The 13067-nt window shown below is 46.9% G+C and overlaps 9 protein-coding genes; 5 read left to right on the forward strand and 4 right to left on the reverse strand.

Moving 5' to 3' along the window:
* Positions 1 to 236: 236 nt before the first annotated feature.
* Positions 237 to 2706, forward strand: GSBLH_T00004974001 (uncharacterized protein; the record flags this gene model as incomplete). Its single annotated transcript, XM_013043961.1, has 11 exons — positions 237 to 343; positions 381 to 501; positions 533 to 925; positions 958 to 1075; positions 1109 to 1387; positions 1417 to 1878; positions 1907 to 2103; positions 2138 to 2214; positions 2246 to 2390; positions 2424 to 2558; positions 2590 to 2706. The coding sequence occupies 11 exons, from the start codon at positions 237 to 239 to the stop codon at positions 2704 to 2706; spliced, it is 2151 nt and encodes a 716-aa protein (XP_012899415.1).
* A 221-nt stretch (positions 2707 to 2927) lies between these two features.
* GSBLH_T00004975001 (uncharacterized protein) lies at positions 2928 to 3512 on the forward strand. XM_013043962.1 has 3 exons: positions 2928 to 3149; positions 3179 to 3247; positions 3278 to 3512. The coding sequence occupies exons 1-3, from the start codon at positions 3082 to 3084 to the stop codon at positions 3468 to 3470; spliced, it is 330 nt and encodes a 109-aa protein (XP_012899416.1). The 5' UTR covers positions 2928 to 3081; the 3' UTR covers positions 3471 to 3512.
* Positions 3513 to 3599: 87 nt separating this feature from the next.
* Positions 3600 to 4471, forward strand: GSBLH_T00004976001 (uncharacterized protein; the record flags this gene model as incomplete). XM_013043963.1 has 4 exons in its annotated part: positions 3600 to 3678; positions 3710 to 3826; positions 3859 to 4190; positions 4220 to 4471. Exons 3-4 carry the CDS (start codon positions 4008 to 4010, stop codon positions 4469 to 4471), a joined length of 435 nt encoding a protein of 144 aa, XP_012899417.1. The 5' UTR covers positions 3600 to 3678; positions 3710 to 3826; positions 3859 to 4007.
* Positions 4472 to 4612: 141 nt separating this feature from the next.
* On the forward strand, positions 4613 to 5072 carry GSBLH_T00007221001 (uncharacterized protein; the record flags this gene model as incomplete). The annotated part of the gene is made up of 3 exons (XM_013043964.1): positions 4613 to 4819; positions 4842 to 4897; positions 4928 to 5072. The coding sequence occupies 3 exons, from the start codon at positions 4613 to 4615 to the stop codon at positions 5070 to 5072; spliced, it is 408 nt and encodes a 135-aa protein (XP_012899418.1).
* Positions 5073 to 5910: 838 nt separating this feature from the next.
* Positions 5911 to 7010, reverse strand: GSBLH_T00004978001 (uncharacterized protein; the record flags this gene model as incomplete). Its single annotated transcript, XM_013043965.1, has 4 exons — positions 5911 to 6276; positions 6308 to 6655; positions 6686 to 6837; positions 6869 to 7010. 4 exons carry the CDS (start codon positions 7008 to 7010, stop codon positions 5911 to 5913), a joined length of 1008 nt encoding a protein of 335 aa, XP_012899419.1.
* Positions 7011 to 7483: 473 nt separating this feature from the next.
* GSBLH_T00006916001 (uncharacterized protein) lies at positions 7484 to 8500 on the reverse strand (the record flags this gene model as incomplete). Its single annotated transcript, XM_013043966.1, has 4 exons — positions 7484 to 7640; positions 7671 to 8233; positions 8262 to 8417; positions 8450 to 8500. 4 exons carry the CDS (start codon positions 8498 to 8500, stop codon positions 7484 to 7486), a joined length of 927 nt encoding a protein of 308 aa, XP_012899420.1.
* Positions 8501 to 8646: 146 nt separating this feature from the next.
* Positions 8647 to 9283, forward strand: GSBLH_T00004979001 (uncharacterized protein; the record flags this gene model as incomplete). XM_013043967.1 has 3 exons in its annotated part: positions 8647 to 8756; positions 8789 to 9032; positions 9063 to 9283. The coding sequence occupies 3 exons, from the start codon at positions 8647 to 8649 to the stop codon at positions 9255 to 9257; spliced, it is 549 nt and encodes a 182-aa protein (XP_012899421.1). The 3' UTR covers positions 9258 to 9283.
* A 1366-nt stretch (positions 9284 to 10649) lies between these two features.
* On the reverse strand, positions 10650 to 11395 carry GSBLH_T00004980001 (uncharacterized protein; the record flags this gene model as incomplete). Its single annotated transcript, XM_013043968.1, has 3 exons — positions 10650 to 10763; positions 10794 to 11336; positions 11366 to 11395. 3 exons carry the CDS (start codon positions 11393 to 11395, stop codon positions 10650 to 10652), a joined length of 687 nt encoding a protein of 228 aa, XP_012899422.1.
* A 304-nt stretch (positions 11396 to 11699) lies between these two features.
* Positions 11700 to 12017, reverse strand: GSBLH_T00004981001 (uncharacterized protein; the record flags this gene model as incomplete). XM_013043969.1 has 2 exons in its annotated part: positions 11700 to 11803; positions 11838 to 12017. The coding sequence occupies 2 exons, from the start codon at positions 12015 to 12017 to the stop codon at positions 11726 to 11728; spliced, it is 258 nt and encodes an 85-aa protein (XP_012899423.1). The 3' UTR covers positions 11700 to 11725.
* Between the last annotated feature and the right edge of the window lie 1050 nt (positions 12018 to 13067).

Consider the following 13067-nt stretch of genomic DNA (forward strand, 5'->3'; position numbering starts at 1 on the left):
TTCTATTCTAGATGTGAAAGACTACAATGAACATGACCAAGTACATTACTCTACTTTACCTGAATAGTCATTAGGTGTCTGTGTTTGTGAACTCCATCACCTCATCCAAGACTCAAATTGTCCTCGATTATTATTCTCTCCCAGTGTGTGCCCCTGCCAATATTTACCATTTGAATCAGAATCTCGGAAATGCTCTGAGTGGAGACGAATACTCAAATACCCTGTATTCGTTCAATATGTTAGATGATATTGAATCCCCTCAGATTATCTGCAAGAAAGAGTATAGCAAGGACGATATTGAGAAGATGACAAGTGCAATTCGTGATGAATACAACGTGCAATGGTTCGAATCATATATATATTTTTTTTAATCCATCTAGGCTGGTGGATGACTTGCCCGCGTCCGTTGTGTTCTCCAGCGACAGCGAATTCTGGTACGAAGACACGCACCCACTTGGGTTCATCGATGCGGACAGCAAGGCCGCTGTTATCTACAACCACGTCCCTCCAATCCTCTCTCTTTCACACTCAGATCGCCTTTACGATTCTGTACCACAAGAACAAGGATAACAGCTATCGTATCGTGGGCGTGCACGCTGCTCCTTCCAGTATTGACTACGTGGAGCACGACGGCAAGCTTCTTTCTCGCGGTGTGGACGCGCTCATGATGCTGAAAACTCCCTGCACCGTCACCTTCACCTACACCGTGCAGTTTGAAGCGAGCGAGATCGACTACGGTTCTCGCTGGGACATCTACTTGAAGAACGCGCGCGGGAAGGGAGCTCACTGGTTCTCCCTCATGAACTCGTTCTGCATGGCTCTCTTCCTCACTGTTCGTTCGACTGGGTCGCTTCACCCTCAGACCATCGCCGGAATCATCATTCTCCGAACCCTCTCGCGTGACATTCTCATGTACAACTCCATCGTTCCTCTCTCTCTTCACTCGCTTCCCTCTAGACCGAAGACGAGCGAATCGAAACCGTCGAGGAAGGCGGCTGGAAGCTCATCCACGGCGATGTCTTCCGTCCTCCCGAAGGCTCCGACGTCTTCGCATCGCTCGTCGGCGTGGGCGTCGGTCCCTTCCTCCCTCCTCATCTCTAGACGCAAGTCCTCTTCACCATGCTCATGGTCATCGTTCTCGCCGCCGCCGGCGTTTTGTCGCCCAAATACCGCGGCAGCATCATGACCGCGGCAGTGATTCTCTTCGTCTTCATGGGCTTCGTCGCGGGCTATTCCTCCTCTCGCCTCAATCTCTACTTCGGAGGCAAGAAGCGTCGCTCCGTGATCATCTTCGTGGGCGTGCTGCTCCCCGCCACCATCGCCGGCGTCACGCTGGTCATGAACATCATGTGGTTCTTCGTCGGCTCGCCCCAATTCATCCACCTCAGTCGGTTTCGCTCCTTCTCTCTCATCCAGCCTCCATCCTCAAGCTGATCCTGCTCTGGTTCTGCGTGTCCCTTCCTCTCGTCTACCTCGGCTCGCTTCTCGGCTACCGTCTCTCCAAGTATCACATGCCCGTCCGCACCAACCACATCGAGCGACAGATCCCCACGCAGCCGTGGTATCTGCGTCCCTGGCTCACCTGCTTCGTGGGCGGCTGCATCCCCTTCGGAGCCATCTTCCTCGAGGTCTATTTCCTCATGTCCTCCGTCATGTCCCACCAGATGTACGTGGTGTTCGGGTTCCTGCTCGCCATCTTCGTGCTGATGCTGATCACGACGGCGGAGATCGCGATCGTGCTCTGCTATTTCCAGCTGGCCAGCGAAGATTACCGATGGTGGTGGCGATCGTTCGTGAATACCGGGTGTACTGCGCTCTTCGTCTTCGCGTTCTCTCTCTTTTACATGCTCAGTCATGGAATTACGAAGATTGTGTCGGGTAGGCGCTGCGGGTGCGTGCTGAGTAGTGATTTTGTACTTGTGCTTGATGATGATGGCGTGTATCGCTCTTTTTTTGGCTTGTGGAACCATTGGATTCTATGCATGTTTCTGGTTCACGATGAAGATTTATGGTTCACTGAAGGTAGATTGTCATTTTTGTTTTACACATGTTGTCTTACTTCCTGACTTTGCTGGGGTTGCTAGCTATAGTCAGGGCTACTCCGCAGGTGGGATCTTAAATACGCTGTTAACTGAAGAACTTCACAATTACTGCAAAAACATTTTTGGACATTGAAATTGATGGTATGCCCGTCGGTAGAATTGTTATTGGATTGTTTGTCGATTTTTGGTGATCTCAGTTTTAGATATGGAGAAGTTGCTCCGCTAGCCACAGAGAACTTTCGCGGTCTGTGCACTGGAGAATACTATGCTTCTCCGAAGAAAAAAATACCGATGACTTATAAGGGAAGTCGATTTCAGCGTATTATCCCCGGATTTATCGTTCAGGGAGTATCTATTGTGTGTTCCAATTTCAGAAACTAGGGTCATGTTGGAGTTGGTATCTATGGAAAGATGTTTGATAATGACCCCTTTGTTGTTTCTCAGAATCGTCCGGGGATTGTGGCTATGGCGAATTTAGGCAAAAACAGAAACGCAGCGGAATTCTATATCACACTTGTTGCCTTTGGTTCTTCGGTTTCACTTCTAGGCGAATGTCGCATATCTGGATAAGAAGCTCGTGGCCTTTGGTACTGTGCTAGAAGGAATGGATGTTGTATATATGATGGAACAATGCGGCTCAAAAAAAGGCATGACGAAATGGTAGCAAAACGCCATGTTCTCCTCACATTTAGTAGAGTGGTTATGGCTGACAGCGGAGAGCTTCCTTTCGGTGTTTCCGTCAAGAAAGAAGATGCCAGCTATTTCATTCCCCCTATTCTGTTCGAAAAATGATTTTGCAGCTGTTTGTTGGAATTCCCAAATAACGCCGAATTGTTTTTTCTGATCATTTTCGTGCCTTTTGCTAGTTTTGCTTTAGAGAATATGTAGGAATTGCTCGATGGAACTTTTAAACCATAGGGGTTTTGCTATTATTCACAAAACGCTGTCCTTTTTGGCTGGAGTAGGTTTGGCTGGATTAGGATATGTCACTCTCTCGGACCAGCTCACCTTCCGAGTGGGCTACAGCTATTTTGTCCTAATGCGTAGAACAACCGTATTCACAACCAGCTGCTCAGAAACGTGCGAAACACAGAGTATTCAGAGGATGTAGTACTTTATGGAGTTGTTTTAGCTAGATTGCTCCACTTCCCGAGTCGAAGGACTATTTGGAAATGGCCAAATTTACAATTTGCAGCACGTGGAACGTACATCTGGATGGAAAATGTAACAACTAGAGATCGGTTTTGTACATGCACCAGGTTCTTAGTGGATTATTGCACTATGATCGTCCTTATGATGAAAAGGTTTCCGAACGTATCCAGGAGTACAAGGTCAAGATGGAGAAAGCCAAAGAAACGCAAGAAGTGGTGGAACCATGTGTTGTGGAGGAAAAGGCTGAAGAGCCAGAAGCAACAGCAGAAGTTGTAGTAGTAAAAGAAGAAGAAGCAAAGTAATTTGTATCTTACCAAACCTCTTTTTGTTTGAATTTTTATTATGTAATTCGTGTGTATTTCAAATAGTGTTGTACAAAACTCAGTGTTTTTCTTATCCTCTTCATGGAAGTGCCTATTCTCGTAGTTGATAATGGAGGATACACTATCAAGGCTGGAATCTCGACAAACGCAGATCCCCAGATGTTTTTGCGATGAGGGAACGCTGACGTGTAGAATACTTCCAAACACTACGGGAAGGATTAAGAAATCGCTGCACGAACTGATTGGAGATGAAACAGAGAATGCTGTCTCTGATCACTCTCAAATCATGTATCATCGTCCGATTGAAAAGTAAATGTGGTCAGCTGGGTCTAATCGTATAGAGGATATATCGTAAATTGGGATTATCAATCGAAAATATGGCATGAGCTCTTAAACGCTCAACATCTAAATATGGCATTGTTCTTTTTGTCGCAATTTATCCTAGGAACCGCAAGATACAAATCTCTTTCTCTCACAGCCACTCTTCAACATGGATGAGCTCCAGAAAGCGACTCTGCAAGTCGTTTTCGAGCACTTCCGATTCAATGGCTTCTACTCATCGTCGGCTCCATCCTGGACTTTTGCCAAGCACCTTTCCACCCTCGACCCAACCGATATCAATCGTCACACGCGCACTGGATTAGTGATTGAAAGCGGCTTTTCGTTCACACACGTGGTTTTACGAACTCTCCTTCACAGCAGATCATCCCAATCGTCGATGGCAGTGTGGTATTGGACGCTGTGCGCCGTGTGAATGTGGGCGGCAAGCTGCTGACGAATCTATTGAAAGAAACGCTTTCGTTTCGGCAGATGAACGTGCAGGATTGCTTCTACTTGGTGAATAAAATCAAAGAAGCGTACAGCTATCTATCGCTCGACGTGCTCCGAGGTCGAGCTTTGCTTTCCGTGCGATCTAGATCTCGAAAGCTGCAAGCAGCATCCCGCACGCTCTAGAAAAGTGTTTGTTCTCCCTGATTATGTGATTTCCTCCACTGGATACGAACTCGTTTCCCCGTTTCCCCTTTTTGACCGTAGAAACCGGGACAGAAAATCGATCCCAGCCAGCAGGTGCTTCAGCTCACGAACGAGCGATTCATGGTTCCGGAGGCGCTGTTCCATCCCTCGGATATCGGGATTCGACAGTCGGGAATCGGCGAGTGCGCTGGGTCCTGTCTGCAGGCGTTTTCGCCGGGGATTCGCGAGTTGCTCGCTCGGAATGTGGTGCTGAGCGGCGGAACGAGCTGCACTCCGAACTTCAAAGCGCGCGTTGAATATCCTGGCAAGCGCACAAGCGAGTTGTGTGTTTTTTCTTAACCCCACGCAGGAAATCGCGCCGTATATCGAAGCAGGGAAGGAGCTCCGCGTGTTTCAAATGAACGAGTGAGTGAGCGGGGAGAGAGTCACGAGCAGTCCGATCGGGGACACTTGGCGAGGCGGCGCGCTGCTGGCGAACGAGCAATACGCGAACGTGGCGATCAGTCGCGAGATGTACGAAGAGCAGGGTCCCTCGCGCCTGCTTCCCTTCGCGTTTCAACGTGATGTGTTATGTGTTTGAGAGAACAAAAGCAAACAATACAAAACTACATGTGCTCACATCGCCTTGAAAGCCTTTAATCCCAGCGCTGCATAGTACCGTACGTCCCGATCCGTGTCCTCCATCTGCTGCTTCATCTTCTCCACCACCTTCTGCTTCACGTCCTCCGGCAGCAGATCGCTCAGATTGCTCAGAATGCGGCAGCTGATGAATCGCAGATTGGGCACGTTGTCGTCCATCTCGTCCATGATCGTCTCGATCAGCGGCGGCACGCGCGCGTCGGTCGGGACTTCCTTCACGACCACTTCGAACGTGTACAGAATGTTGAACTTCCACAGATAGTTCTCCGTCTCCACGTATTGCTTCTGCAGATGCTTGATCACCTATCCGTCACTCCCTCCTCTCCCGGCTCGCACATTATCAAACGCGAAATCTGCGCCGAGCTTCGTGATGATCGTCGCCAGCGAGCCTCGGCACGTCTCTCGCACCTTGCTCACCTTATCCACGAACAGCTGCAGATACTACGCATCGCCCCCTCTCTCCATCGCTACGATATCGATCAGTTTCTCCAGTTGCGGCGTGCCCTGCGTCGAAGCCAGCAAATACGCCATGTGCTTCGCCACTTCTTCGCGCACGCGCCAGTCGGGACCGTCCAGATTCTCCGTCAGCACCACGCTGTTCACCAGGTTTTCGTTCAGCGCCACCTCGTCCAAGCGGCGGAGAATCAGCAGACGCACCTGCGGCGCTGGAGACTTCAGCAGCAGCTCGAAGAGCGGGTTGACCTTCTCGGGGAAGAGCTTGCAGAGATCCACGACCACCGACGCGACTTGCTCGCTAGATGACACGCTTGCGTGGATTGTTACGTGATGACGGGGTTCGTCTCCGCGGCCAGCGGCGCCAAAAACGTGAAGATCTTCTCGAGGAAGACGGACTGCTCAAGACACGTCGCCAGCGCGGAGATCTGCTTGATCGCGTTCTTCCGCACCTCCATGTAGTTGTCTTTGAACAGCGCCAAGTACGGCTCCAGCAGCAGCTCGCTGAACTTCTCCGTCTTCAGGATCGCCGCGATGGCGCCCACTTCCAGCGCGGAGGCCTCGCGGAGTTTGTAGGAACGCGCGCCCAGGTTGCTGCGGAAGATGTCCAGCACCTTCGTGCGATCCGCCTCCTCGGTCACGCGCTGCAGCAGCTCCTTCGTGAAGCTCATCAGCGTCAGCTTGGGCGTGTCCTGCGGTTCAGAGGAGTGCTGAGGAGAAAACGTCGTCGGCCGCGAAGAACTCGGCGAACTGCGCGACGAAGGCGCCGCTGAACGAGTCGGCGCAGACCGCGTAGATCGACGGCATGTTTTTCGCGGCAGCACGGCGGACCATCGGAGTGTCGTCCTTGCAAAGGGCGAAGAAGTCGTCGCGGAGGGTTTTGAGAGAGGGCTCCGCGTCAGAAGCCGGCAGACTGGCGATCTTGCTGTAGGCGCGGGCGATGAGGGAGACCGAGGACACACGCGGAGTGAACCACTCGTCGTGGAAGAGCTCCTCGATTACAACCACCATCTCGTCGCGGACCACTTCCGGAGACATATCCTCCACGATCTTGTTAATGCTCTCGACTGCCTAGAGATCAGCTCCAATTACGGGCCGTACCGCTTCACGAACAACGACCTCTTCGGCTGTGGCTAGGTGCTTTAAAATGGGGAGGACATTTTTCATTTCATCGGGTGTAAACAGCTCTCGCAAATTATAGATCTCCTTCGCAAGCTCGGTGAGTGCCTCGTCATCATTGTCTGGACACCAATCTAGATTCGACAGTCGAGGCAAAGGACTAACCATGAAGGAAAGGCAGAAGCGAAGAAATGGTCTCGGCCTTTCCTAGTTCCTTTGCGACTTGCGTAGTTTGCTTTACAAACTTCAATTTCTCCTCGATTTCATCGGAACTGATTCCTTCCTGAAATTGCTGATACGTAGTCATTTACTGCATGTGATGAGCAAACTCCACTCTTACATCGAATTAGAGGAATTAAACTCAAATAATAACTATCGGAACCTACACAGAAATTCGAAGCTATTTCTGGAATTTCAAAAATGATATTGGAAGAAAAGACAGCACACGTTTTGTAATGTCCTTCCTATCGTCCTTCTTTACTCCATCTGATGACTACAATTACAAAATCATCTTTTGGAGCTATTTCGCTCTGTCGATCACCATGATTGCCCTCTATGTCGTCTCCAAGTTCTGGAAAGACATTGAAGGATTCTGGATTGTCGTACGGATGGTGTTTCATTTGTGACATGTAGCTCTCACCTTATATTTTGGGTCTTCCCTATTACGGATGGATGTGGATGAAGCAACGCAGCATTAAGGAGAAGTCAGATTAATTGTTAGGGGTTCTTTCTTTGCTTTGTTCAAGAAAACATCTTTTTGCAAAATGAATTCTACTATTATTACATAGAGCGAACCTCTTGCTTCTCAAAGAGGTCTTGTGTGACAGCGCTCAAAAACCCAGGGAAGGAATTGCTCACAGAAATATAGGTAAAAAGACGAGGATCTAAACGATTCACTAGAGGCGTTTCCAAAAGTTCAAATTTGTTGGTGTCCGTCCTACCCATGACAAGGCTTCGTCATTCCTACCACAAAAGCTCTAGATATTCGTCGTCCGACCGAGAATAGCGCGATCGGATCCTCAGTTTGTTTTCATGGGTGCTCATTTCCACATGCCACCCGGTCAGTTGGTACACAGCATCGCGAAATCGATTTGTCTGCGCTGTAAACAGCTCGTTCATTCGTCGAATTCGTTTCTTGAGCGTTTCGATCTCCTCGACCAAGGAGTCTGGCGAAGAAGGTTGGGTAGAGTTGGAGGAGAGTGTGGGTGGAGGAGTGTGATGCTCTGCAACACTCTTCTTTTTCAAACAGGTGGCGTAGGGATTCTCCACGGCATGCAAAACTTTGGTGTTGATAAAGTCAAATCCACCCTGTGCGATGTACGCTTCATACTGAAGTTTATGTTCTCGCAGCAACCGCAACTCGCTATCATTTGCTTCGTTCCAAGTGCTCGGTTCACTACTAATTTGAACGAGTTTGTCACTTTGATTCCCTTCGCTCGGTTCTGCCATTTCCATTGACTCACTATTTCGTTTTCGTTCCCGTTCTAACTCTCTTTGCAATGTCAGAAGTTGAATTTTCAGTTCCGCAGTCTACATCACACCACCTACTCGTATCTACTTTTGATTTTTCTTCTTCTAACGCAGCCTCTAATCCTTGACGCAATTGCAGAAAGGATAACTCCATCTCTCGCATCTTCTCTTTTGCTTGCCTTTCCGCTGTTTTATATGACTCGATTTGACTCCTATATTCTTTCTCCAGAGCAGAGGAAGCACTCTACAAACTCAATTCCAAGTCAAAGACAATACATCTTGCACGCACTGTGTATCCAGCTGCCCTTCTGTTCTCTGCCGTTTCATTGAATATTATCAAAATATCGTTGTGTGTAAAAGGAATCCCAAAATCTAACCTTTTTTTCGGTTATTTATCAAAATCGACCCGAAATTGGGAATTAATCTATTTTCTTCTGTTCAACAGATTTGGAAATTTATTATAGTCTAGGATCATGGTTTGCAATTTTCCAATTTTATCTATTTGTAGATTCAATGGGTATTGCTTGTTAGCCGTCAGGGAAAGATCCGTCTGCAGCAGTTTTATAATGGGGCATCTCCTAGAGTATGCTGTGGTGAATACGAATAACATACCAGGAAATCCAAAGTACAACCCGTAACGCCATTAACCAGGTACTGTCAAGACCCGCTCGCTACTGTAACTACATTGAACAGAAGGACTCAAAGATCGTTTTTAAGAGGCACGGCTCGACTGTTTCGGTTAAACTGTAGATTTGCTTCTTTATATTTCATCATCTCGATCGACAAGGACGAAAACGAGCTTATGGCTCTGGAATTCATTCAACACTTCGTCGAAGTCCTGGATCAGTATTATGGCAATGTCGGTGTATCTGTCGCGTGTGACGTGTAGGTGTGCGAGTTGGATATTATTTTCCACTATGACAAGGCTTATCACGTTCTGAACGAGCTCTGCATCGGTGGCAGAGTGATGGAGACGAATAAGCGCGAGATTCTGCGTGTGTGTACTGCTCAAGATAAGATGGAAACCGAAGCCAAGGCAGCGAACAAGACTGGCTTTCCTGGACTGAGCAGTCTTGGTCTGTAGTATTTGTTGGTGTATTGACTAGTTTCGATGTGTTTGTTGTAAACAGGGAGATGATGAGAGGGACGAACTGAGTGAGTGAGTAAGGAACTGAGTGAGTAAGTCACTGACTGAAGAACTATTATTCTAACAACTTGGGGACTTTCTTCGAAGAAGGCTCCTTCGACGATTCCAGCTTCTTCGGGGCTTTGTTTTTGATTAAACTGTTGATTTGTGGAATAATCTCGTCTAATCCTTCCAGAACAAATGGTTCTGGCTCGATGTGAACCAAACCAAGCTCGCGCTTCTTTCTCAAAACATCGGCTTCCTTGCGGACTAAAGGACGGTAGAACTCATTGATACGCTTCATTTCCCTTACGAGTTCCATTCGATAATCATCGACAAGAAATGGATGCATATCGTCTACTTTATTTTTATATTTGTTGAATATCTCGATTTTTATATTTTCAATCTCGTCTTCCCATTCTTGGTTCGCTCGTGTGTGACGAACGATTGCACGTTCCAAATCGCGTTGATACTTCTCCTCTTCTCTTTCTATTCATTACGAACAACACTTTGGCGACTACTCTGTAATCTTTGCTGCGACTTGAACCGATTTACTTTTTGGAGTTGGTACTTGTCAAGAATCGACCGCCTGGGGACTACTGCCGATATCATGGGAAGACGACTGAGTACATGGAAACAACGACTTCCAATAATGGGCTGCATGAAAAAGCAAGCAAAAAAGCCAAAAAGAATTCGATAAGGCCAAGTCTTTGTTGAGAAAACCACAATAAGGACAGGTCGACTTCAAATTGTCCCAATATCGGTTTCTTTTTCCCAATTGAAGCTCTAAAGGATGCCATTTTATCGCGTAATGCTTCTTGCTAGGAATGACCTAGCCGTGGCTTCGATATTTAACAAATTCGTGGAAAGCGCGAAATATGTAATCAAAAACGGAGGAGTATTTCAGAGAGTGTATAATTGCGGAGACCAGGCGTTTATGTACCTATTGATTAGGAAATATGACGTTTTCTAGTTATCCCATGTATTCAAAGGCTATTTCAAAACGGTACGAGGATGGACCGATATTTTTCCTTCAATTCTGCAGTTCGCCTCCAGTGATGGAGCAAGTGTGTGACAGTCTCAAGAAATCGACCTATGTAAGTTTTTGCTTGAAATTGACATGCTAGTTCTTGCGTATAGAAAAAGAAAAAGTAAATACATTATCTGGATTTAGACTATAACAGCTGTTTGTGCTACAAACACTAGTAAACCTTTTCACTCTTCTGAACGAAGCCGTTAAAGTTGTACATCAAAAGAGAAATCAACACGAGAATAGCACCAAGCACAAACGTTGAACTCAGGGAGAAGTTGAACACCACCTTAGAGAGTGGGCGTTAAGTCACATTCTGTTCAAATCGAAAGGATATCAATGCAGGACAACACCATGGATAAGCAATTCGACAATCCCTTTACAATATTATCTGTATAATTCACAACGGCGGCGATGAGCACTCCGGAAAATCCCTACTCCTCATCCCACAGCCGCAAATGCACATTCAACATAATCGTGATCCATGTCCACTTATTGTAGCCCACAAAGAATCCCTCGGATCGAATTCGAGGCAGATCCGTCGTGGCTGCATTCAGACAGCAGAAGAAGCAAGTCGCCAGGCAGAGCTGAATGCTCTGAATCCAAATGTTGTTTTTCTTCTTTCCCTTCAGCACCATTTCGAAGAAAACGCCCGCAAAACCGCTCGTCAGAGAGCAGATCACGATGCAGAGGAAGCCTAGAAGCGGGTTCTGTTCGGTGGTGCTCACTTTCGCGGTGGCGGATTTGCTGCTCAGCTCCACTAATCCCACACCCGGCACGATAATGATCAAAGCGATCCACTGACGGAGAGTAAGCTTTTTGTGGAGAAGGAAAACGGAGAAGAGGGCGGTTGTAAGAATCTTCATCTGGTAGGTAACAGAGTAAACTGCAGAATCGAGATGGGTGATGGCTACGAGGAGGAGATTGTTTTGCACCGCGTATAGAAAGGCGGGAACAAATAGCAGCAGCGTGTTTTTCCACTTTAAGAACACTTCTTGGATGATGATCTTCAGTCAAGAGAGAACTCCGCAATTACCTTCATCCCTCGAACGAAGCCCTCCTCCATACAGTAGAAAATGCAGCAGCAAACGACTTTTAGCCCTTCAGAGAGAATCACAGTGGTGGAAGTGATATACCTATCAAAAATAATGGAGCTCCTCTCCTACTTTTGGGTGTTCACAATACGACTGTAACGCATCACAGTCACTTGAACTACGGTGAGACACGTCAAAAAGACCAATAGAATAGATTTGATTGTTTGCAACTTCATGAAATCCTCAAAACCGAAAGAAAGGAGTGGGAATGAAGGAAAATGTAAGACTACCCTCCCAGTAATTCATTGAAATCGCATTACTCCTAACAAACAGACAAATACACTGAAAATGCATAAAGGAAATCACTTTGCACGACGCAATAACTCATTCAGCAAAGCGGGATTGGAATAAACGTGATCGGTCATCTTACTAGTTTGCATCTACAAAATAAACAAAATAGAAAGCTCTTCTCACGATAGCTCCCGAGGTACAAAGCTCCATGATTCGGATCGCCTCTCTGCAAAGTGTAGTGTCCGAATTATTCATGTCCATGCATCGAATTAACTCCATCATCGGTTCAGCACAAATACTCACCTTCCAGTTTTTATTCACCTTTCGAACTGCCGCTAGGGATCGCTGAGCCAGTGTTTTCATTGGAGAGCAAACTACGAAACAAAAGAGTGCAGAGTTGTAGAGTTTTTCTTTCTATGCCACTCAATTTTGGAACAATTCAAAATGATATCATCGAGGTATGTTCTCTGATGGCTCAGCATGATTTCTAGGCAGAGGCACAGCTCATGGCAGACAAGGAGAAATATCTAAATCGTTGTGATTGTTGGCATTGTTTCATATAGCGAATCCCGAACAAGATTACAAAGCAATGCTCGAAGCAGAGATACGCATCATCACTTCAGAAAGCCGCGAACCTGTGAGAAAGCGATGTAAAATTTGGTAGAAATTGTTATTTTAGTGGGGTTCGATCGAATGAGCAACGAGGAGTTGGAAATGATGTTGTATCATGAGCTGCAACAATCTTCCAAAGAAGCGGAAGAAGCGCTTGATACATACGAGAGATTGATAGAATCTTGCGACGAGGACCAAGCCAAGTAGTGAATGGGGAGTGAATTTGAAGTTCAGACTGAGGCAATTGAACGAAGATCTCAAGAGCATTCGCGATGCATTCCAAGCCCAAAACGAAGAAAACTCGAAACAGATAGAAAGTCTGCTAACATCCGAATCCTCGATTTACGAGCCGGAAGTGAATTCCTACACGCGTAACACGGCGAGGCTGCAGAAGGCGAATGCGATTCTCGTGAACGAGGTGAAATCTATGCTGAATCTGTGTTACGGAGATCGAATGATCCAGCTGGGTGAAGGAGAGAGCGTGCGATTAAGTACGGAGGTGTTGACGATCCTTCAGAACTGTATAAATAAAGTTATCAAAACGTCGCCTGATAAGTTTGTGACGTTGACGCCCGAACAAGCGAATAGTGAGGCAGTCCAATTGCTACTCACTGCCAATCTGATTCAGAAAGACAAAACGGATATGTGTAAATTTCGAATTGTAGATTTTTATAGTTGAGAACAGTGTCGGGGTGTTTGTTGGAATTCAACTCACTTCTTTTTTGTTTGAATGAATCCTGAAGAAAATTCGGAAGGGATCCAACCTGCAGAGCAGGCTGCTCCTTTACAGGAAGAAAAGCA

The sequence above is a fragment of the Blastocystis hominis genome (assembly GCF_000151665.1).
Source record: "Blastocystis hominis, Singapore isolate B (sub-type 7) whole genome shotgun sequence assembly, scaffold_9".
NCBI lineage: Eukaryota > Bigyra > Opalinata > Blastocystidae > Blastocystis > Blastocystis hominis.